This window comes from Lissotriton helveticus, chromosome 5_1 (genome assembly GCF_964261635.1).
Source record: "Lissotriton helveticus chromosome 5_1, aLisHel1.1, whole genome shotgun sequence".
Classification (NCBI taxonomy): domain Eukaryota; kingdom Metazoa; phylum Chordata; class Amphibia; order Caudata; family Salamandridae; genus Lissotriton; species Lissotriton helveticus.
The window spans coordinates 453322924-453346960 of NC_136065.1; the positions used below are offsets into that span (position 1 = coordinate 453322924).

The window sequence follows — 24037 nt, forward strand, 5'->3', positions numbered from 1 at the left end:
GGTCCTGGCATGTACAAATGCTATTCTGCGAGTCAGTGACTCGCAAAACAGAGTTTGTGACTCTCGCTATTAGGAAGGTGCCTCCCTTCCTGATAGCGAGCCACAATGGAATGTACCATTGTTTTGCGACCACATTTGCAGCTCCAAAACACTCACAGGGACCACTGCTAACTCCTAAAACATGAAAAAGAAACATTTCATTTTTCTTTTTTAAATGCACCCCGTTTTCCTTCAAGGAAAATGGGCCGTATTTAAATACAAAAAACTGCTTTATTTAAAAAGCAGTCACAGACATGGTGGTCTGCTGGCCCCAGCTGGCCAGCATCCCTGGGAGTGCTAGCCATTGCTAATGAGGTCACAAATAACACCTGCCTAATGAATATGAATGAGGCAGGAAATTTGCGCCCCCCAGTAGGAATCGCTAACAGTGTCTGAGACACTGTTGTAAATTGCATTTTGCGAGTCGCAAATTGGGAGTCGTAAAGTGATGCAATTTCGGAGTCGCAAAATGTAAGAGTTGTACATTTGGCCCTTAGTCAATGATGAAGGTAAAAGAGTTGTCAGTCCATATTGTAACAAATGTCATCAACATATAATGCCGTAAGGCTTATCAGTTTAGGATGAGAATTGTAATCAGTTTAGGTTATGGTAATGTGTCATATTTCTATAGTTCAGTACTTCCATAGCATCTGAATTAAATCGGATAATTCAGTGGCTGTTTCCTCTCATGTGGATGATTTGGTTTTGAATGAACTCCTCATGTAGGTCCAGGTCAGTGTACTCTCTTTATCTAGGGTATTCATGGTCAATTTTACAAGTGATATAGATAATTTGTTGTCTGAGTCCCCAACAAGTGTTTGGATGTCTGTGTGTGTCTGCTTGTGTGTGTGTGTGTGTGTTTGAATGTGTACATGCTGAGACCTATGGCACAGGATATAAAGCCTTTGTCCGTGCTCAATAATTAGGACACTGCAAGTAACAACAATTGCACATTTTGACAATAAAATTTTCACATTTCATGCTCTTTTTTACAATTCGTCCTTCATGCCAGTAACTACAATTAAAGAGACCAATCCTTGGGAACATGCTAGGCATTATGGTACCTTTCCTGCCAAAGTGCTGGCCTGGGGACATTTGAAGAAATTAATAGCGTATTTGGTGCCAATATTTGTCATTTTATGACCAATCTTGTACATGCTGGTCCTGGCATATTCCAATTAATTATTAACATATCCTTTCCCACAAACCACTTAAATCCGAGATATGTTTATCTTTCATATGAAAGAGATAGTATGTTTGCAATAAGAAGAATACGAGTACAATCCCTAGTGCACAATTCAACATATAAAAAAGCAGGTAGATATTTGTTGTAAAAATATATCACAATTACATACAATGTTAATACAAGTCAGATTTTTAAAAAACCCACTAAAACTCAGAATGTTTAGAAACATGCACAGAGATTCTATCTTTTCAGTAACTTTACCTAAGGCATGCAACAAAATCAACATATTGTCATACATATCTCCTGTCTGCTTGTCACTGCTCACCTAGAAAAACAGCGCTGAAGGAAAAGGCCAGAATGTTATGTTAATTCTTTTTAATGCAGCTTTAATTATGCTCTGTGTCCTGCCTTTCCTCATGGCACAACACAGCTGTAATAGGTTATAGATGAGCAGCTTCTTAATTTCTTTATCATTGGTGCCTGGGTGTATCACACATCACCTGTAATAAGGACAATAGATAGAGCTATTTATACAAGGATTGTAGGATCCCATGTATTGTAGTGATAATTCCTGGCTCAATGTGCCCATCCATGACAACAGATGGTCAGACATTGGCATGAATGGTAGAGTTTATCCTCCTGCCAGCAGTTTATGGAACTAAAAATTGACATTTGGGCCCTGAACATTAACTTTACTCAAAATGAAGATGTAGTATAAATGCAGACATTTGAGTGATAGGTTGTACCTATGTCTGAACCGTAACCTGTTTGAACCCTTTCAGCAAACTCAGCAAATCTATGGCTGTTAAATGGTGATCCCTTGTCAGCCTTGTTTGGTTCGGTGTTCCCACTGTTTCAAATATTTTGTCCGTTGCTAGATTTAGTGCCGTTGTGGTGATGGTTATCAAGAAGTCTCAGCCAGAGACGAAACAATATATCAGGAGTAATCATTCATCATTGCCACTAGCAGTTGTCGATCTGGGGTGTCATAGTAATCTGCATTTACATTCACCCAAGTGCCTCCTTGTTTTAGCAGTGTAATCATTGTGGCACTTGGAAAATATGTTGCAGTGAACTGGCACCTTCCACAGCTACTACTTCTACCACCAAGAAGTCCATTCCTAGGGACCAATGGGGCCAGATGCATCAAAGGGTTTTGCCCATTCTGTGTCTATGGGAAAATGTGTTCATGCATATGGCCCCAGCTCTTTTGCCTCACCAGCACTCTGGTCTTGCCCACAGCTTTATGGCCTTCATGGGCTAAGTCCACTTATATTTCCAAATGATTTTCAGTTTCCACTATTATATTGTATTTGATCACACGCCCTTGTAAAGTTACTGACAGTTCACCTGAACTGTAAGGGGATGCTCATAGTTCCCCTAACCCTTGTAGTCATTATGATCTGTATCTTCTTGTTTTTTGTTATCCTCTTGAACTATCCAGTTATCATTCTTTCATCGCCGTTAAGGCACATTGTTGTACCTGATGTGAAGTGCTCTGATACCCTCGGGTCCAGCTAGCGCTATACAAATCTTATAATAAATAAATAAATATAAAATAAATACATTCTGTGTTAAGCAGATTTTTAAGTGTGTGATGAGTACATGGATTTCATTGGGCTATGTGTTTTGTCAAATTTATCATAGTAGTTATGTTATTTGGCTTCACCATCTTTTGTAAGCAGGCGTCCGGTTGTATTGCACTTATCCTTTCGAGTAATATGGCTTTTGGAAGCGCAAATGTTAGTATCAAAACAACATATTTATTCCCATAGAACAGCAAAAATCTATCGTACACACCTTGATCACTTCTATACTGGACTACTCTAATTTCTGTATCTCAGGCTTCCTTCTTTTCTTATTTAGTGTCTCAAGATCATTCAAAATGTTGCTGCCCGACTGATCCGTAAAATCCCTCCCTGGGGCTCAATCTCAAGTCACTTGCATCAGCTTCATTGGCTATTGATCAATAGAATGATCCAGTTTAAGGCCTTTACTTTTGTTTTTAGGATATGTAACTCAAGAGGACCCCTCTCTCTTAAGCGCCAGTTCAAGCTGGCCTCCCAGGTGCATTCCCTATTTTCCAACAACCTTAAATTGTTTTAAACCCCTCTCATTGTTATATCCAGAAGAGGGGGGCCATTCTTTGCTTACCTGACAGCCAGATTGTGGAATGCCTTACCTCTGGTTCTGAGAAGCTGTTCATCTGAAATGGTTTTCAGGAAAATATTTAAAATGCTTCTTTTTGACACTGCAATAACCCTTTCTTAAGTTTGCTTCTGCCTTTGGACAAGGTGGAAATTCTTCTCACTAGCACAGGAAACCATTTTAGGCAGCTGTGCGCTTTGCAAATGTATTGTATTGTATATTTGCTCATTGCACTTCTTTCTTTACGTACCTGGTAACCTTGGAGTTTGAGATTGGCAAGGTTTATTGCTCCATATGACGCCTTCAGGTATTTGTTTGCGCTATATAAAAAAGTAATTTATTCATTCATTCATTCATTCCTTATTTGTACATTACTTCATAGTCATTATGTTGCACTGAAGCCATCAACCTTTCTATATTTGTGGGGGGCATTGAATTTCATTGTGTTGAAGATGAATGGTTTGGCTATTGTTGGGTGATTATCAATGAGTCTTCCACGGCAGTTTCTCATTTTAGAAAACTCCACATCCCTGTTACTCTTTTTGGTGCTTTGCCATTACAGATGTCTTGAAATTTCCATTGTTTAGCGAATGATTATAGTACAGCTTTCATGCGGTGTCGGTGTCCCAATATGGCCTCTGCATATACCAAAATGTCATCACTTACGGTGACAGAAGAAGTAATTTTTATTAAATGAGTGTAGATTCTTTTTTTTTTGCAGTTATGTGTGCCTCTCATGACTGTTTCAGGACATTTTTGTGTTGTGGACTATAGGCCCTAATCATTCATTTAGCACACCTTAGAAAAACGTGGAAAGGTTTAGACTGGAGTAAAGTGGAGTGGAGTGGAGTAGAGTGTCTTAGAGGGGTATAGAGTGTTGTAGTGTGGAGTGGTATAGTGTTGTAGAGCAGGGGGAGTGTCATAGAGTGGAGTAAAGAAACCTGGAGTGGCATAGAGGGAGTTGCGTAGAATGAAGTATCTTGCCGGAGAGTAGAGTGCATGGAGCAAAGCATTAGTCATAGAGTGAAGTGGCATAGAGTGATGTAATGCCGTAGAGTGGAGTGGCGTATAGCAGAGTGGAGTGGAATAGAGTTGTGTTAAGTAAAATGGAGTCCCATAGAGGGAGTCGCATAGAGCGGAGTAAATTGTCATGGAATAAAGTGGTGTAGTGTAGCGGAGAGGAATGGCATTGAGTGGAGTAGAGTGTTGTGGAGTGTCATGGAGTGAGGTGGCATTGAGTGTTGTAGAGTGGGGTGACGTAGAGTGGAGTAGTGGAGTGGAGTGGCATTGGGGGAGTTGCATAGAACATCGTAGAGTGGAGTATAGTGTTGTACAGTGTTGTAAAGTGTCGGAGAGTGTTGTAGAGTAGAGTGGCATAGAGTGGCATAAAGAATAAAGTGTTAGAGAGGAGTGGAGTAGAGTGGAGTGGCTTAGCATAGAGTGGCCTAGAGTAAAGTGGAGCAGCGTACAGTGAAGTGGAGGAGAGGAGAATAGGGAGGTGTAGAGCAGAGGGGCTTAGAGTGGAGGCCATAGAGTGATGGGATATAGTGTGGAGTGGAGTAGAGTAGTGTTTAATGGAGTAAAGTGTCAGAGTGGAGTATCGTGGAGTGGCTTGTCATATAGGGGAGTGTCATAGAGTCCCATAAAGTGAAGTGGCATAGAGTGCAGTGGCGTTGAGTGTTGCAGAATAGTGGCTTAAAGTGTAGTGGTGCATAGCAGACAGATGTAGAGTGCGTTGGTTTTGAGTAAAGTGGTGTAGAGGGCTTTGGCGCAGAGTCCAGTGACATAGAGTGCAGTGACTTAGAGTAGAGTGGCATAGAGTGCAGAGGTGTTGAGTAGAGTGGTGCAGAGTAGCGTGAAATAGATTAGAGTGTCGCAGCATAGACTGCAGAGGCGTAGAGGGCAGTGGCATAGAGTAGAATGGAGTGGAGTGGAGTAGAGTGGCGTAGAGTTCAGTTGCTTAGAGTAGATTGTTTCAGAGTAGAATGAAGTGATGTGGGGTGGTGCAGGGTAGAGTGACGAGGGGCACAGTAGGATGTGGAATTACAGGGTAGAGTGCAGTGGTCTAGAGTGGTGTAGAGTGCAAGGGTATAGAGTGCAGTAGTGTAGAATGCAGTGGTGCAGAGTAGATTAGAGTGGCGTAGAGTGGATTGGTGTATATTGCAGTGATATAGAGTGAAATGGCGAAGAGTGCATTACTATAGAGTGCAGTAAAGTGGTGTAGATTAGAGTGGTGAAGAGTAGAGTACCATCGAGTTCAGTAGCATAGATTAGAGTGGTGATGAGTAAATTGCATAGAGTGGAGTGGCACAGCATAGATTGCAGTGGTGCAGAGTGGAGTATAGTGGCATAGACTGCTGTGTCATAGAGTGTGGTGGCATGGAGTATATTGTCGCAGAGTAGAGTGAATTGGCATAGAGTTGAGAGGTGCAGCGTAGAGTGGAGTGGTGCAGGGTAGAGTGCAGTGGTGGGGAGGAAAGGGGCATAGAGTGCAGAGGCATAGAGTAGAGTGGCATGGGGCGCAGTGTATTAGGATGCAGTGGTGCAGAGTAGATTAGAGTGGCATGGAGTGCTTGACCTAGAGTGCAGTGGTGTAGAGTGCAGTGACATAGAGAGGAATGATGCAGAGTAGAGTGGCATAGAGTGTAGTGGTGCACAATGCATTGGCATAGAGTGCAGTAGAGTGGCATAGAGTGGTGCAGAGTAGAGTGCAGTGGTGGAGAGTAGAGTGGCGTAGAGTTAAGTGATGGAGAGTGCAGTGTTGCAGAGTAGAGTGTGATAGAGGGGAGTGGTGTAGAGTAGAATGGTGCAGAGTGCAGGGGCATGAAGTGGTGCAGAATAGAGTGGTGTGGAGTAGAAAAGATTGGCGTAGACTGCAGTGACATAGAGTGAAATAGTGTAGAGTTGAGTGGCATAGAGTACAGTGGCATGGAATAGAGTATTGCAGAGTACAACTTAGTGGCATGGAGTGCAGTGGAGCTGAGTAGATTGGCATAATGGGCAGTGGCAGAGAGAACATTGATTTTCAGTAAAGAGGTGTAGGGTGCATTGGCGTAGAGCACAGTGGTTAGAGTAGAGTGTCACAGTGTGCAGTGGTGTAGTGTAGTACAGAGTAGAGTAAAGTGATGCACCATAGATTGCAGTGGCATAGAGTGGAGTGGCGTAGATTTGAGTGACGTAGAGTAGAGTGGTGCAGAGTGGAGGAGTAGAGTGGTGTTGTGTTCGGTGGTGCATAGCGCAGTGATGTAGAGTAGATTGTTTCAGAGTTGAGTGAAGTAGCATGGAGTGGAGTGGTGCAGAAGAGAGTAGAGTGGTGCAGGGTAGAGTGCAGTAGCTACAGTGGCATAGAGTGCTTTGGCATTGAGTAGAGTTGGGTAGAGTGCAATGGCATATAGTGCAGTGGTGCAGAGTATATTACAGTGGATTGACATAGAGCAGTGCTTAATTTGAGCCATGGTTTTAGGTGCTTAGAACTGGCACTTAATCAACACCAGCGCTTTTTATGAGCGCCAGTTAAGGACACATTTATAGACAGGGAAATTAAGTGATTTTCCCAGAATCACAGGATGTTGAGCTGATGCTGACACTCGAACTTGACCCCCCAGCTCTGAAGTCGGCAGCTATGGCCATTACATTGCATCCACTCCCCCACTTTCATGGTTAGTAGTTGGTTCTGTTTTAGGCAGCGCTAATAAGAGAAATGGGTTGGTGCAAGCTACCTCCTGAAAAGAGTCCCAGCACTTATTTGTTTACAAATTAACCATAGCATGTAGTGGTATAGAGTAGAATGCATAGGCAGAGATTGCAGTGGCATAGAGTGCAGTGTTGCAGAGTAGAGTGGCATAGAGTGAACTGGCATAGAGTGGAATGGTGTAGAGTAGAGTGCAGTGGCCTAGACTGGAGTGTTGTAGAGTGCAGTGGTAGAGAGTGCAGTCGTGCAGAGTAGAGAAGAGTGGTGGAGACTGCATTGTCATAAAGTAGAGTAGTTTAAAGTAGGGAGGTATAGAGTGGCGTGGTGTAGAGTGAAGTGGTGCAGAGTAGAGTGCATTGGCATAGAGTGGTGCAAAGTAGAGTGGAGTTGCGTAAAGTAGAGTATGCATGGTGTTGGAACGCACTTCCATTACAGACAACACATTTTCAAATGAAATTACCATTTATTTGCACAGACATACAGTTTTACTGATAAAAGTATACAGTGCACAAACTATAATGTGTGGAAATGTCATCTAGTGTATTGATTTGTTATAGTATTAAAATATTTGTTTCCACCAAATTGTTACCAAAAATGTGCTTCATTTGTGCTTTCCGAATTCAGATACATTCTAAAATATCTGCACAGTTCAATTACAGACATTCTAATTTTGTTGTGTGCTAGGAAAAAACACCGGTCAGCCTTCCTGTAGCACACCCCCAGTACCCAGGATGATTGTCACATAAATCCTCCAACTTTGAAGTCAGGAAAAACAAAATCAAACACCAAGCTCCCTCAGAAGACAGAGCCTGACGTTTAACCTCTGACTCTGAAGGCACAGCAAGTGTGTCAAGATAAGACCAACATTTAAGAGCCTGTTTCCAGGAAGGTGCTCTAGAGGACGAATACAAGAGGCGCTTATAAACAGGCTTTGCTCCACAGAAGAGATGAACTGAAGCTGGGCAGCCTAAAAACAAATAAAGCCAGCAAATAGCAAGCATATGTGAGTTGTGAACCACAAAGCCAATGGTAAACGATGGGCGGAATACATTCCCAGGGAAGCTTTCCTAATGTCCCCAAGCACCGAAAAACCGTCCCAACAGACCATAAAAAGGCCCACAAACAGCCAAAAATCCTGCAGTCACACTGACCAACCATACCCGCTCATTGAACACTGCCTGATTGCCCTATAGGCCAGTCAAACTCTGGATTCATTCATTTTGTCATAAGTCAGACCATATGTTTTTTATGAGATAGTCAGATAAATGTTAAAATTCAAGGTTACTCTTAGCCTTCAAACATTTTGGATATTAAACATACATATATATCTTTAGAGAAAGGTTTGTCCCCACTCGTATTAATTTTGTTTTTAAAATGAATAATCTTGACGATTTTTACCGGTGTTTTTCTTGTAAAGGTTTAGCTGGTCATACAATTTAAAAACAGTCCAATAGTATTTGGACATTATTCTCTTTCACTCGACTTATAAGACACATTCTTCAAGTTGAGCAAACGGTATCTGATAAAGTCGAGATTTTATCACTTGGCTTTTTCAATAAACTACTACACAATATCTAATTAGTGAAGCTCTTCCCTTTGTCGGTGAAACTGTTAAGAGTGTTGCTGTGGCATAAAGTTGACTGTCAATTACACCCCCGCAATCCTCTCTTTCTACTCTCAGCAGAGTATGGGGCGAACGTTGGGTTCCCTGCTCTCTTTCCCAAAGATGGATATGAATTGCAATTTTCCTAGTTTCCAAATATTTTTAGGATAATTAGCTAGAAACCGCTGACATTTTTATGAATTTATGCGTTCCAGGAATCACGGAAAATACTTTTATTTTGTTTCTCCAAAATCAGTTTGAGGTTTGTTAAAGTTGCTAAATCAAACCAAGCATTTGGAAATGTGGTCACCAGATTTCTGGAACTGGTTAGCAAGGAACATTCATTCGAAGTTACATATTAGTCAAATGAATATCAGTGTCAGGCCTAATGCAAATTAAATGAAGTGGACCATTTACCCAGAATACTGACTGTATGAAATTATTGGTCACGTGATCTTTTCATGAATTTTAAAATCGGAGTTTCTTCCTCTAGCATCGTGTTTTGCTAATTGGCTGTGTTGCTACATGAATTGGTATAACTAAGAGATTGAGCTGACTAACTAATATTAATTTTTTTTATACAAATGATATTTTTGTTGCAATGGATTTTTAGTGCTCGCTATGTTGACTTTGCTGTTACTTATTATTTTTGGTCCTCTTGATTTAAACTTGATGATTTTTGAAGACTACAAAAGGGATGGAGAGGGTTGCCATGCTCCAAGTTAAAATGAAGCATTTAGGTGTAATTCATACTTGGCAAGGGGCCGATGATGGTTCCTGGCAAGTGTAGTTTGATCGCTGTATTGGGAGCAGATGTTAGTTTGTAAATTGCATGAAGAGTGCTGTCAATATTCTTGATTTGAAAAGGAGCGTGCAAATCACAGTAAGGAGCATGCAGTGATAATTCTCAGTTTGTGTCTACTCACAGCCATGATCCTTTTTATACCTATGTACTATAGAATTTTCTGATTTTTAGTTTTTTGATTTGCCCAAATGAGCATTTTGGTTTATTTGGATGATACTTAGGGCTCCCGGATTTATGGTATTAATTTTTTAGAAATTACTGTCTGTATTTGTCTATATTAATTTTTTGCTTATTTTGTCTGTACTTTTCCAGTTTTATTTTGTGTTTTCTGTATGAATGAAGGTGTAAGGGGTTTACTTAACTGATAAATGCATACTCGCAATCGAATATCCAAAAGGTTTCAGCAGTATACAGTACAATAGTATTATCTGAAAACACTTGCATTGTAGACTTGCAAAAATAACTGTAGATCTGCAGTTAATTAAGCTTAATTAGGAAATCTATTGTCTTTTCTCATCTCCCCTGTCTCTCATTCTGTACACCTACTGACCTAGCACTCATGATTGACAGCAGAAAAAACAATCCAAAGGAGGCCTGTTTTCCTTATTTTTCTGTATTTAAAATTAAATTCAGACAGGAACATAGATAGTTTTCTGTTGGCATTGATCTGTAAAAATCAGTAAAAACTTGGAGCCCTAATTATTATGTGCTTCCTTGCCATTGTGGCGTATCATAATGTTCATCCCTGCTCACAAATCCCCTGATCTCCTGTCTGTCAACCTTTTAGCTCCTCCGATAGGACCCCTCTGACTCCTTTCCTCACTGTCCTCAATCTTATTTTCTTCATTGACCATAATCTTTCTCTTACAAAGTGACCTTCAACTGTTTCCTTTTACTACAAAAGATTTTTCTTTACCTTCCTTCTTCTTCGCGTCTAGTGGTTGTCCAGGCTGCTGTTCTTAGAAGGTGGGACTACTGCAACTGTTTGCTTGCAGGTGCTCCAGGCTACATTCTCCTGTGCTTGCACATTCTCAGTCACTATAGCTAGACGTTGTAACTTTTTTCTCCTTTGCCTGACAGCCGATAGACCATTGCTCCCATTTTGCAAACATCTCAAATATGACTATATCCCCAAATGTCAATACCCTTACAACAAGCGTAGCTTATCCCTTTTAAATCAGTTCTAGCTTTAGGACACTGTGTGGTATTGAAGCACATAGCGTAGCATCAGTGGCGGCTGACTTGTACCAAGGGTGGTAGGTGGTAAGGCAGGGGCACAAAAAAAACATAAATTGACTCACCTTCTAACGTACCACACAAAGCTATCCTCCCTTAGGTGTCTTCTTTCCTCCTGCAAGCTCCAGAGCAGGAAAGTGCACTACCCAATCCTGACGCTGCTCTCACAGCATGAGAGCAGCATCGGGATTGGATAGAGCAGGGTCTCTCAGGGCCCCTAAGAGCATTGGAGGCCTGAGCTTTCTCTAACCTAGCTGTCTAGATACAGAACTTTAAAATATGCATGTCTGGCTGGCTGTCCCAACATGGCCGGCCAAAGAGACATGCACATTTTAAAGTGCACAGCTCCCTGCTGATGCCGTTCGGCAGCACTTGCAAAAAACACAGTTGATGGACAGAATGTAGAACAATGTCATACATTCACCCCAGTACAAGGATCTGGGCCTAAATCCATCGTTTTTTTGCACTCCACACCACCCTGGGTTAGACACTGGCTATATGCAAATCAGCTCTGACCCTGTGCCTCATGGGAACAGTCCAGTCCGAACTACCAAGCCATGTCTTTCCCAGACCGGAATCAAGCATCCAAGGACCGGTTTCTGGCTATCAGCCTTCATCAGCCTGGATAGCTTGACTCCAGTGGTGTGGAGAGCCTGGGACTCACGTCTGAGCATCCCCAGCACACTCGGGGTGAAATTGCAAAAAACACAGTTGATGGACAGAATGTAGAACAATGTCATACATTCACCCCAGTACAAGGATCTGGGCCTAAATCCATCGTTTTTTTGCACTCCACACCACCCTGGGTTAGACACTGGCTATATGCAAATCAGCTCTGACCCTGTGCCTCATGGGAACAGTCCAGTCCGAACTACCAAGCCATGTCTTTCCCAGACCGGAATCAAGCATCCAAGGACCGGTTTCTGGCTATCAGCCTTCATCAGCCTGGATAGCTTGACTCCAGTGGTGTGGAGAGCCTGGGACTCACGTCTGAGCATCCCCAGCACACTCGGGGTGAAATTGCAAAAAACACAGTTGATGGACAGAATGTAGAACAATGTCATACATTCACCCCAGTACAAGGATCTGGGCCTAAATCCATCGTTTTTTTGCACTCCACACCACCCTGCCCTGCCCCTGCCTTTGCCCCGACCTGACACTACGTTCAGGACGGGTTGCTGAAAAATAAAATGGCAATGAATAAACTTTAGTTCCATTTTATTTTTCAACTCTGGGGCTTGTGGGGTGACGCTTCTCCACCCAAATGGAAGAGCCACCCCTGCATAGCATAACATGCCCAGATTTATTGGGCAAGACATGAGAGTCAAGCCTAGTTCAAGTTACATATAGGGGTCTGTTTCACAGATGCATTTTTAAATTGCTAATGAGTTGAAGATTTGAATATGTGATCTTTATATATATTCTGGGTGTACTTTGGAAGACATATGTGTTCGGTTTGCAAAACACAGTTTGGCTTTCTGCTGATGAAGTTACCCTCAAGCATGTATGTTTTATTATTTATCATATGCTTTTTAGGAGCATCACGTTTTACTTGTTTGGGCAGACAATGCCTGTGGACGACGTGGGTACAACTCTCACCTGTTCTTCTACAAATGTGCCTCTGGCAAGAGGACTGATACATAAAGCACATGTTGTGCTGTAGTGCACTCCAGTGCCCGCAATGGCCATCTATTCTGCATCCTAATAGGGTCACATGGTGAAACATTGCAGTGGTGTCTGTAGCCAGGCACCTGCGAGACCTGTAGGACTCCAGCATAATAATGACCCCACAGGTAGGAGCAGTGGTAGAAACGTTTTCATTTTTTAAGCATGACATTCATAAATAGGGTGTTTGGAACCTTCTTTCTGGACCAGCAAATGGTTCTTCAACAAAACGTGTTTCGTGATTGAAACAGAAAAGTTTTGAATAGTTTCATACAAATGGGAAACTTTTACTACTCAATCCATTTCTTTACTAGAGGAATAACGTATTGGTCTTTTGGGTAGCAATTAATTAGTAGACCAATAATTAGGATGACACCTTCAGTGCTGTTCATCCAGATGTTCAAATTCATGCAACAAGCTCAGAGCAGTGCTGTTCGTTTTGCACTCAATGAAAAGGACCATGTTTCAGAAGCTCAAGGGATTACTAATTGGCTTCTGGTCTCTTTTAAACTGGCCCATTAATATTTCGAGAGTTCACTTTCTCACAAATGGCAGCTTCAATTTTGAGTCATTGCTGTAAAGCTTTGTACTTACAGTTGAGGGGATGCTCAAGCTTCACTGTTGAACCTGATACTCGCCATGTAGCAGTTCATGAAATATTTGTGCTTTTTCCACCTGGGTTTTGCTGATTCTCTTATGTGGCCTCCGGGCTTTGAGCTCTTTCCCACCGCAACTTCAGTGTGAAAGTGTGCACGCCCTTCCTATCCGTGTTGGTAAATTATGCTAATTTCATGTTCTGAAACACAGGCCGATTGGTCATTGCTGACCAGTGGGTGCGCACTGGTATCTATTGTGGGTAAACTCATGAGCAGCTGGTCAATGTAGGCCATTGTAAGTGCATACCTGTACCTGTGGTGCACGTGATTGTGTGTGCCATCTGTCAACGCAGTAAAGTTCATGCATGCAGACAGAGACATTGTCTAGTTTGCTATGCAGACTCGGGCAGGCGCCCTTGCATCACTGGTGCTGGGAACTATGTGTACCTCCTGCCATCGCAGGTCTGGGTGCGCAATAGCGCATGTCCGTCCAGGAAGCGAGGAATACCTATTCATGTTTTCATTACAGTTGAGGCCTGCTTTGCCCATAAGTTAATATGGGGAAGTGGTTGACAATACTTCACACTTCAATGGTGGATTGCAGTGGAGCAGCCTCATGATGTTTCATATCAATGGATTCGCAGTGCCAACCCCTTTCCATTGGTGAAGGGGATTTTGGCAAAACTCGCTTAGAAATGCCACTTATATAATATTTGTCATACAACTGTCAATAGCAGAGTAACAACATCTTCATGTCACATATACAATGTTATAATTTATGAATCCCACATCAAATAAACATCAACACATTGAGACAGTAGGGAATTAATATACACAACAAAAACACATAGCACAAACACATTCAATGTATCAGTTCTGAATTTGAAAGGAACCAAAGGAGCACAAGGTGGAATACCCTAACTGAGCACCTACTTTGTTGACTTATAACCTATGAGTGACAACTTAGCTGTTTCCTTTAGTTTGAGGCCTCACTCAGGGATCTGACTATTCAATTTTTCCACCAACAATTCCCTGTAAGCCTGTAAATCTCTTTAACATAGGTACACTCCCAAGATATCAAGCTGCAGACGCATTCTGAACCAGCTTTGATTTGGGGTTCTTTACAGGACCCAGAACTGCAGGGAAATTTTAGTAGTGTCCTGTAACAGGACTCTTCTTGCCCGTGTTTTATTTTGTCTTTTTTTTCGGTTGAGACACAGAGCATACAGATCATTCACATCTCCTTTCAAATATTTTTGGTGAAGGTATTTGCAGTGCAGCATGTCTGCTTTATCTCAGTTATTAATTCCTTCCGTCTCGATTTTTAAACGTGTTGATGTCTTGGTATCATTCCTGCTACTGCTCACGCCATGACACAAACATTGAATGTAATGGCTTATGGGTGCGCTCTCTCAATTGAGGGAGTTACATTAGGAATTGTCCACAGTGTGCATGCTAGTGAAATCATAACAATACAAGTGGGCATAGTATTGCCAGTAATATTTCCGATTCTTTTTTTCACCAAAAGTGCATGATGGTCATGTTATAATGATTGAATATGTGTGTTTAATATAAATTATTTTACATGCATCCTGTGTGCAGTCTCTTTTGTGAGGCTCGATGCATTTATCACAAGTGTCTGCTGTGGCTTTGCTTTACACATTGCCTCTGTAGTGAGCCTGACTGCTCAGTGCCAAGCTAACCAAGGGTGCGTATGGGTTATACAGCGAGTATAATCACCTGCCCTTGACGGGAGCAATAGTTCTGCCCAGCTGGGGCACCCCTTCAGGCAACCAGACACTGCTGGTTCCAACACTCATCCTCATTTAGTCATTTTTTTTATACTGGTGTATACTGCAATCTTGAAGTATGATATAAAATTGGAAGAGATTTGGATCATATCTTAGTCAAACATGATTTCACCCTTTAGAAATGCGACACATTTTAGCAAGAGCACCTCACAGAATGCAAAATATCAAGAAGGCTGGGGCATTTGTTTTATGCTATTGACATTTGCGTAGCGCACAAAAGGCCATTGTATGGCATTACACCTCAATTAGTAGTCCAGGACATCTTTCCAAACGATTATGAGGTTTCCATCGAAGACCAGAACCTGATTCAACGTGCGAATATTTGTACTTAGTGTATGAATGGGTTTGTTTGACCCTATCGGAATTATTGTGTCATCTTGAATGAGTTATGACTTAATGCTCCTGGTGTTTCGTAGGTGAGACTGGGAGGAGCTGTACCAAATCTATTGGTACATCCTCATAAATTGTTGGCATAACCATCGGCAGGCAGAAGTGCAGTTGTGTAAGGCAGTAGGTGGTAAGGAGTGATAACTTGTGCCATAATAGACAATTAAAGGCATTTTGATACAGGTTGGATTTATGTTAGAAAATTCTATCTTAAAACGCTCTTTTCTATGATATTGAATGAAGTGTACAGGTGGAATGCACAGTTGTTGGTATGATGATGTCCATGTCTGTAGTAAGGGCCATTTGAATTATGCGGCATGGGAAGTGCAATTTATAGGGCAAGAAAAGGCAAAGTAATCAGCGTAATTCAACTCATTTTGTGATAATATTGCTTTATTATTTTATCATTCATGCACATGGTTGCACTGTATGGGCAAAGATTTTGCCTTATGAGTACCAGTTTGACACACATATACAGCAATAAGCAATTAAAAGATGATCAGTCAACCAGTCCCGAAGGGACTTCCACTACGTGGGAGCATGTGTTGCTACGCTTTTAGTAACTTTTAACCATTTAAACCCAAAACAACACTTTTTATTAAAATTTGCAGATTATGCATCAGATTATGGATTGTGTGACAAATGAGTAAAATCCACAATTATGCAGGAAACTGCTGCAGCCCAGAATTGCATAACTCCAATGGCCCTGTCTATAATACAACTGTACTGCATGTGAGTGCAATGTTCTGTCTGAAATGCACTTTTTGATGTTGTGTATGTGGCATGCAATTGGAAATGTGCACTATTGTGAGCACGGCAATGTCCAGCTGCAGTAGATGCTGGCACAGATCGGGGGTGGTGGGGTGGGCGGGGCCAAAGATAAAAAAAAAGAAACCTTACCTCCTCGCATCTCTCCACGTCGTTCCTCATCGTCCACATCCCTCTGCTCCAGCCAGCAAAGGAAGCAGACAGGCTCCCCAGATCAAGTACATTGGTCTGAGCGCTGTGGTTCGGCGCTCAGATGGGGAATGGGGGCCTGGGCATTTTCACCATGCAGGCTATAATGCAGCAGCCTGCATGGAGAGCATGCAAAGTGAGCATGACTGGCCAGTCAAACATTCATGCGCACTTTACAGAGGGTCACCACTCCTTCCCATGCTCTTAGAGCAGAGCAGCTGCACCCCACCCTGCAAAGATGCAGGAACAAAAAAAATTATAATAACGTCCAGTTATTATCATTATATTGAAGTTATTATCATTTTATTTTTTCTTCATTTCCACTGCTAAAAACAGTAGGGCGACGCTCTTCTGCCTCAGCATAGGAGCTGCCACTGTCCAGTTGTATATCTTCTCCGTGCACTGCTGATTTGTATGCAGTGTTCTTGTTAAATCGATCCGCTTAGTGCATGTTCTGTAGTGTGTGATGTTCATGACCATAATGATTCTCGCCAAGCAGGAATACAACTGAAGTTCAACCAAAAAAGAAAACAAGATCTAATGAAGAGAAGGGTGGTGGGCAGTAATTGCAATAGGGAGGTCAGGCAGTAACTGCAAAAGGGAGGGCGGGCAGTAACTTCAAAAGGTCTGGCAGGAAGGAGAAAGCATATAGCACTGATAGAAGAGACATGGTACAGCTGAGAGAGGGATAAAGTGGACAGGTAGGCTCTGCTGGGAAGCAGTGCTGTTTTAACACATGGGTACGCAGGGCAAATTGCTGATGGCTCCACAAGCATAGGGGCCCAATGAGGACCAGAATTTAACTTGTTGAGTGCTTGTGACGAGCTCAGCTCGTCATGAGGCACGGTTGAGCTGCACTCATGACGAGCTGAGCTCGTCATGGCCGTTGGTACGTTCACACGCGGGGATAATTACCCGCTGTGCTGAACGTTCCAAACGGGTGTGGCTCGTCATGAGTGCAGCTCCACTGTGCCTCATGACGAGCTGAGCTCGTCACAAGCACAGCGGCGCCACGCGCGGCCCCCTTCCCCCTGCAAAGCAGGGGGGAAACACCCCACAGTGAAGGGGTTAACATTAATTTTCCGTTAAACAGTTTTATTCCTATAAGTGGTTGTGTAGGCATGGCCCAGTGCACCACTTTGCCCTGGGGCCTATAATGCTGTTAATATGGCCCTGCTGGAAAAGCTTCAAAAGTGTATGCACGTTTCTAACCTATATATATTTTGGCTTGCAGTTCTAGCTGGGAAATTCATGTAAAACATGAATTGCCAAGAAAATCAGTGCACATTTACTAACGCTATAACCAAGACTTCCTTTACATATATGGTGATACAACTGAAACCTTGATCATTAAGTAATGCAGAGAAAGTTGAGCTGAAAGATTTGTGGTTTAGATGGATTTGTGTGCACTACATTTTGCATATACATTAAAGATTGGTAAGCATACTTAATTCAGTTTGTAACCAGAAATAATTGCAATTGCAGTTTATGAGATTTGGCCTCGGATTGTTGCAGCCCAATTCTATAATACTTGGTGAACTTAGAGATCAGGCTCATTGTTGCTGATGTGGAGTAGTTTGTAGAGGGTAGTGTAGAGGTGTGCTGGTCTGCACAGATGCCAATACAGACTTGGAAGACTTAAATTACGTCTTTGAGCAGCCTATCTTCGTCAAAGCACAGCCCATGTGCTATGTTCCATGGAATGTTAAGCTGAGATGACCCCATGATGTGGATTGGAGGTGCTCTACGGTGGACATGATCCAAGGTAGAGTTGATGGCCCATGTAATAGGCGATACTGAGCAGAATTTGCAGGCACCGCCTAGGCGCATGCTTGCTGTGACCCGTTACGTGTACGTGAGCGGAACTTTCTGGAGTGCTCCGCTGACAATTATATAGCTCCATCGTCATATGCTGCTGCGTTGGGTCGCTACAAGGTCAGGCATAAACCGGATTCGCTGTAGTGGGCATCGGGCGTTTCCTCTGGAGGTTGGAAGGGTGGGGCCGATTTTGCAGTGGTGGAGGCCGGTTTTGTTACTGGGGGCCAGATTTGCAGCGGTGCTGCTTTATCAGCCCCCAGTAACAAAAACCGCAGGGTGGCTGGTCCGTCAATATTGCCAGGGCTGCTTTGGGTTCCCAAATCGGCCCTGGTCAGGCACACTTTATTTGTGGGAGGGCCTGTCCCATGCACATAAGGTGCACCGCCTTCCACTGCCGATGGTAAAACATCTTTTTGCAAGACACTGCGATTGGTGGAACAAGTAACAGCACTCAGTATAAAACCATATATACATAAAACGAGTTATTCGTAAGATCTCCCGTTTTTTTCCTTCAAAGCCCTCAAATTCATTATCTTGGCCATGATCACCTCCTGTTTGGACTATGGGAACTGTCTGTACGTGGGCATTCCTGCCTATGAGCTGCGGCGTCTTCATTCCATACAGAATCAAGCCGCTCGTCTCATCTACCGGCTTCCCAAGTTCCATCGCACTTCTCCCCTGCTTAAGTCACTTCATTGGCTACCCATTCTGCAGAGATCCCTATTTAAGATGGGCTGCATGGTCTTCATGGCCGTGCTGGCACAGCCCCAGTCTATATTAACTCCACGATTACCTCTTATGTCCCCAGCCGCAGCCTCCGCTCTTCCACCCAGGCCCTCCTTAGCGTCCCTCGGTTTCGGAGGACCAGGGTGGGCGGCATGAGGTTTTCCACTTTGGCCCCCTGTTTCTGGAATACCCTCCCCCTGCCTATCAGGTCCATAACTGTTTATTTGGATTTTCGTAAAGCCCTAAAAACCCACCTCTTTTCTCAAGCCTAGCCATCATAGTAACTCTCCGGTGTCTCCCCTCCGCTGTGTCAACCCCCCAGCGCCAGGAAACCACTTGGTAACAGAGCGCTTAACAAATCACTTCAACTTCAACTTAAAACCAGCCTTATGCTTGCACAGTTGTGTTACAGAGACACAAACACTCTATGGAACTGAAGTGGCGCTGATTTCCCTAGTGAAGGGGGCTTAAAAGACCCTCTCTCCCAGGTAAGATGGCACACTACCCAGCTCTGTTTGGCAGAGACCATTTTAGCCCAGTGATCGTGATAAGCACTGTATGGCAATGGGCAAGGATGAGTTTTCATGACTCAACTGGGTACAGGGTGATTTCAACATGTAACCGCTCTCCGCCTCAGAATTTACACCTGTGTTAACATTTACCGCCTAGGTGTACATTTTATGAGATATGTCTCATTATTCTATGGCTATCAGTGGTTCTGTTGTGGAGTTATTTAGGAAAGGGCTGTTCTGTGACATCCAAATGTGTATCTAGATTGGGCAGGTGTGAGAGATCTGATTTAGCAGAGACTGAGTTTTACAATTAAATAGTTCGACTCCTTTTTATGTTCTTCTCTACAGTTGCTGCTCGTTTTTACATTTCAAGCATACCTTAGAAGCAAGGTATTTCACTGTTTCAAGCTCTATTCAGAATTTTCTTTCAATATGTACAAAAAAAGAAGGAATTCATTTGTAACTTCTTTTCTTTCATAGCTCTGATTTAATGATCACATTCTTCACTATCTCTTTCCACTTCTCCACTCTTCTGCATTCAACTCACTTTCATCCTCCCTTTTTTATCTCTTGCCCTGTCTTCCTTACTACCCCTTTATTTGTCCTTCTTTGTCTTTATTTACTTCTTGCTCTCACTACTCTATCTTCTATTACAGGTGTGCGCCATCATGGATCTTACATCTTTGCCAAAATTTCTCTGGACAAGCGACAGCAAATTCCTCCAAAACCACTTCCCAGATATCTTTGCAACGGTTTATACCACCCAAGAGATTCCTGAGGGAACGATTTTTGGGCCTTGCTTGTTCCCATACACCTTCCTCGATACGATAGGATTTATTGCTCTCAAATGTGTGGATACAAGAAACATCCATTACGTCTTTAAGGTACAAACTCAAACCCTTTAACATATTTTAAAAAATGTAAAAAGATTTTTATAAAAAATTAAAACGTTAAAATTGCATGTTGCATGTTTAATATAAAGTAGTGATTGCTAAGCAAATAAATAAATGTTCGACGCTTCCAGGTGAAATCCACAAAAGCAAATTCAGATTTGGCATTTGACATTGCGACCTTCGAAAGCGCCGGCTGCCAGTTTCTGAGCAAAATCTTTGTGCCCAAGCACTTATTCTTGTACAAATTAAGTATTAGTCACCTAGTCTGACTTTCAGCACAACCAGCTTCTGTGGGTGAAGCATAATGTTGTTATGTTAACAGAGATGTGTGCAGCACTGTATTGCTGGTAATATGACTTTACAATAGTCACATACAGGTGGCAAAATCTGCACACATCCGTGCATGTCAGCATCTGCAAGTGTGGGGATTTAACCATTATAGTGAAATTTCTGTATTCACAAATGTAGCTACAGGGATGACTTTAGAGGCATTCTTGGGTGGATCCACGTGTAGAATTAGATGAACACACCAAACAATCATATTTTTGCACATAATTAACTAGAGGTGGGCATACATCGCATTATTTCAATCCAGATGGATTTGTAGAGTGCAGCTAATCACCCGTGAGAGTTTGCAGGCCCAGATAACTGCCAGGCTTATTTGAATAACCAGGTCTTGAGTCTTCTTCTAAATTCCAGCAAGGTGGCTGACGTCTGTAGGTGAAATGGGAGGTTGTTCCATGCTTTCGCAGCAAGGTGGGTGAAGGAGTGTCCTCCATTGTTTCTGCAACATATGGTGGAGTTGAGGCGATGAATAGGGATGTAGAGCGCAGGTGTCTGGATGGGAGGTGGAAATTCAGTAGGTGGTTAATGTACTCTGGTCCTAGGTTGTGGAGGGCTTTGAAGATGTGAATCAGCATCTTGAACTGGCATTTCTTCTACACGGGGAGCCGGAGGACCTTCAAGAGGTGGGCGTGTGATGTGGGTCCACTTGAAGAGATCACGTGTGAGCCTAGCTGCCAAATTCTGTATTGCATGTAGTATCTTGAGGAGTGGCACTGTGATATCTGCATATAGTGTGTTGCTGTAGTCCAGTCGGCTGGTGATCAGGCCTTGTGTGATGGTGCGTCGAGTGCCGAAGGGAAGCCACTTGAAAATCTTTTTGAGAATGCGAAGGGTGAGGAAGCAGGAAGAAGAGATTGCGTTAATCTATTATGTCATGGTTAGCTTATTGTCCAGGATGATGCCAAGCTTGTGGGTGTAGCTGGTCGGTGTTGGTGGGGGCCTTGTTCAGGAGGTCTCCATGCATTGTCCCATGGGGAGGTGTTTCTGAATATTAGTGTTGAGTTGGAGGTAGTTGGTTCTTATCCAGTCAGCAATGTTCATCATGCAACTGCGGAAGGTTGTTAGCATGGTGTCGGGGAATTCGGATAGTGAGAGAATGGGCTGGGTGTTGTCGGCAAAGAAAATTATGTTTAGTTTGTGTGATCTTAGACGATGGCCACGGGAGTCATGTAGGTGTTGAGCAAGGTGGGGCTGAGGGATGAGCCTTGAAGGACGCCGCAGATATTGTTATTAGATTCCAAGGTGAAGGGTGGATGGTGTATTCTCTGGGTTCTCCCTGTCAGGAGGGAGGAGATCCACTTGAGGGCGTTTCCTCTGATTCCGATGTTGTGTTGTATATTGATCAGGATTCTGTGTGATACTGTGTCGAAAACTGCGGAAAGGTCGAGGAGAATCAGGGCCTCATTTTCCCTTGGTCTAGGAGTGTTCTGATGTCGTCCATGGTGGCCTGTAAAGCAGTTTTGGTGGTGTGATTAGTGCCAAATCCTGATTGGGAGGTGTCCAGGAGATGGTGATTCTCCAGGTGTTCTGTGAGTTGGTAGTTGATGGATTTCTCAAGGGCCTTTGAGGGGAAGGAGGGCAGAGAGTAGGACGATAGTTCTTGACTTTATTGGGTTCGGCAGATGGTTTCTTGAGTAGGGGCTTGACTTCTGCATGCTTCTATTCATCGGGGAAAGTGGCCATGTTGATCAGTTCGTTGAGGATGGTGGTGAGCTCAATGCTGATTGTCTTACTCCCTAGGCTGAAGCTGTGGTGGGATTAACAAACAAAATGGTTCTGTTGGGTAGCAAAGACAATTCCTTTGGTATAGGCTTAGATCAGCTCAAAAGACAAGCAAACAAGCACAAACTCTCTGATAGACAAAGTTTTTATATGTATTAAAAACAGAACATGAGACAATATCCTGGAATTACTTCATTCCGTTACATTGCTAGTAAATGCGTTAACTTCGTGAAAAAGTGACAATAGTGATTACGGTGACAAGTGCAATGTATACAGTGACATTTATATACACAACAAATATTTACAATAAGACCTAATGGGAAATGACAAGGGGCGGTGGGGTTGGGGAGGAAAACGAGGTATTTTTTGTCGTTTATGAGGCCAGTTTTTCACAAGTAGATAATCCAAGGAAAACAAAAATGGTTAATATCCAAGTTCCTGGAGTTTTAACTTGGCCGAGGTAATAGCGTCGACGTTTCGACCCTTGTTGCACCCCAGTTGGTGGTTGCGGCGGGTCTTTATCAAGACAGGGGGAGGGACGGGGATCGGTCAAATGGTGAAAGTTCCAGAAGGTAGCCCCTTGGTCAACCCTCGATGCAGTATTAATCCGCACTTAAACTCCGCGATCTGGATATGAAATGCCAAACCGAGCTGTCCGGGAGCCTCCCGGACAGCTCGGTTTGGCATTTCATATCCAGATCGCGGAGTTTAAGTGCGGATTAATACTGCATCGAGGGTTGACCAAGGGGCTACCTTCTGGAACTTTCACCATTTGACCGATCCCCGTCCCTCCCCCTGTCTTGATAAAGACCCGCCGCAACCACCAACTGGGGTGCAACAAGGGTCGAAACGTCGACGCTATTACCTCGGCCAAGTTAAAACTCCAGGAACTTGGATATTAACCATTTTTGTTTTCCTTGGATTATCTACTTGTGAAAAACTGGCCTCATAAACGACAAAAAATACCTCGTTTTCCTCCCCAACCCCACCGCCCCTTGTCATTTCCCATTAGGTCTTATTGTAAATATTTGTTGTGTATATAAATGTCACTGTATACATTGCACTTGTCACCGTAATCACTATTGTCACTTTTTCACGAAGTTAACGCATTTACTAGCAATGTAACGGAATGAAGTAATTCCAGGATATTGTCTCATGTTCTGTTTTTAATACATATAAAAACTTTGTCTATCAGAGAGTTTGTGCTTGTTTGCTTGTCTTTTGAGCTGATCTAAGCCTATACCAAAGGAATTGTCTTTGCTACCCAACAGAACCATTTTGTTTGTTAATCATATATACCCAGGTTCTGAGGGACACAGGGTTACCCCCTTTTTATAAACCAGAAGATGTGGTGGGGGCATGGGTCCCTGGGTGCTTCTGAGTGGATGGAGTTCATGATGGCGGTGGTGTCTTGCATGATGAGCTGGTCCCAGGTGGTGAGTAGGTGGATTTGTTCTCCAATTATGGGGTCGAACTGGCTGGGGAAGTCGTGGGTTGGGTTCAAATTTCTAGTAGAAGGTGTAGATCTTGTTGTGGAAGAAATCTGCCAAGGAGTCGTAGAGTTCTTGTGAGGGGGTGATGTTGTTTTTGGAAGTTGATGGGCTGGAGAACTCTGTGATGATGTTGAAGTGTTCCTTTCTGTTGTTGGAGCTTACTTTGATTCGGTCAGCCGGAGCACTTCTTTCTGTCCTTTCCAGGAATCAGTGGAAAATGTTGAGGTGGTTTTGAAAGTAGGTTGGTCCGTGGGTTCTTTTCAAACGCCATCTCCTCTCACATTGTTTGCAGGTAAACTTTGACGTTCTTAGCTCATTGGTGTACCAGATGGCTTGCTTGGAAGATATTTTGGACTGGTGGGTTTGTGCGTGGCAACTATGTCAGCGCAGTCTGTGATCCAGGT

The 24037-nt window shown here is 43.0% G+C and overlaps 1 protein-coding gene across 3 annotated transcripts in view; it reads left to right on the top strand.

The window, feature by feature from the left end:
- The window catches only part of ZNF488 (zinc finger protein 488), a 54651-nt gene that overhangs the window by 15236 nt on the left and 15378 nt on the right, over nt 1-24037 (top strand). The window contains exons 1-2 of one of the 3 annotated variants that reach the window (XM_078640971.1): nt 18858-19570; nt 19837-20064. In XM_078640971.1, the coding sequence (XP_078497097.1) occupies nt 19849-20064 (216 nt within the window). In that variant the 5' untranslated portion in view covers nt 18858-19570; nt 19837-19848. Of the gene's footprint in view, nt 1-18857; nt 19571-19593; nt 20065-24037 lie in introns of those variants that run through there. The other 2 variants (XM_078640969.1, XM_078640970.1) reach the window with 2 other exon arrangements.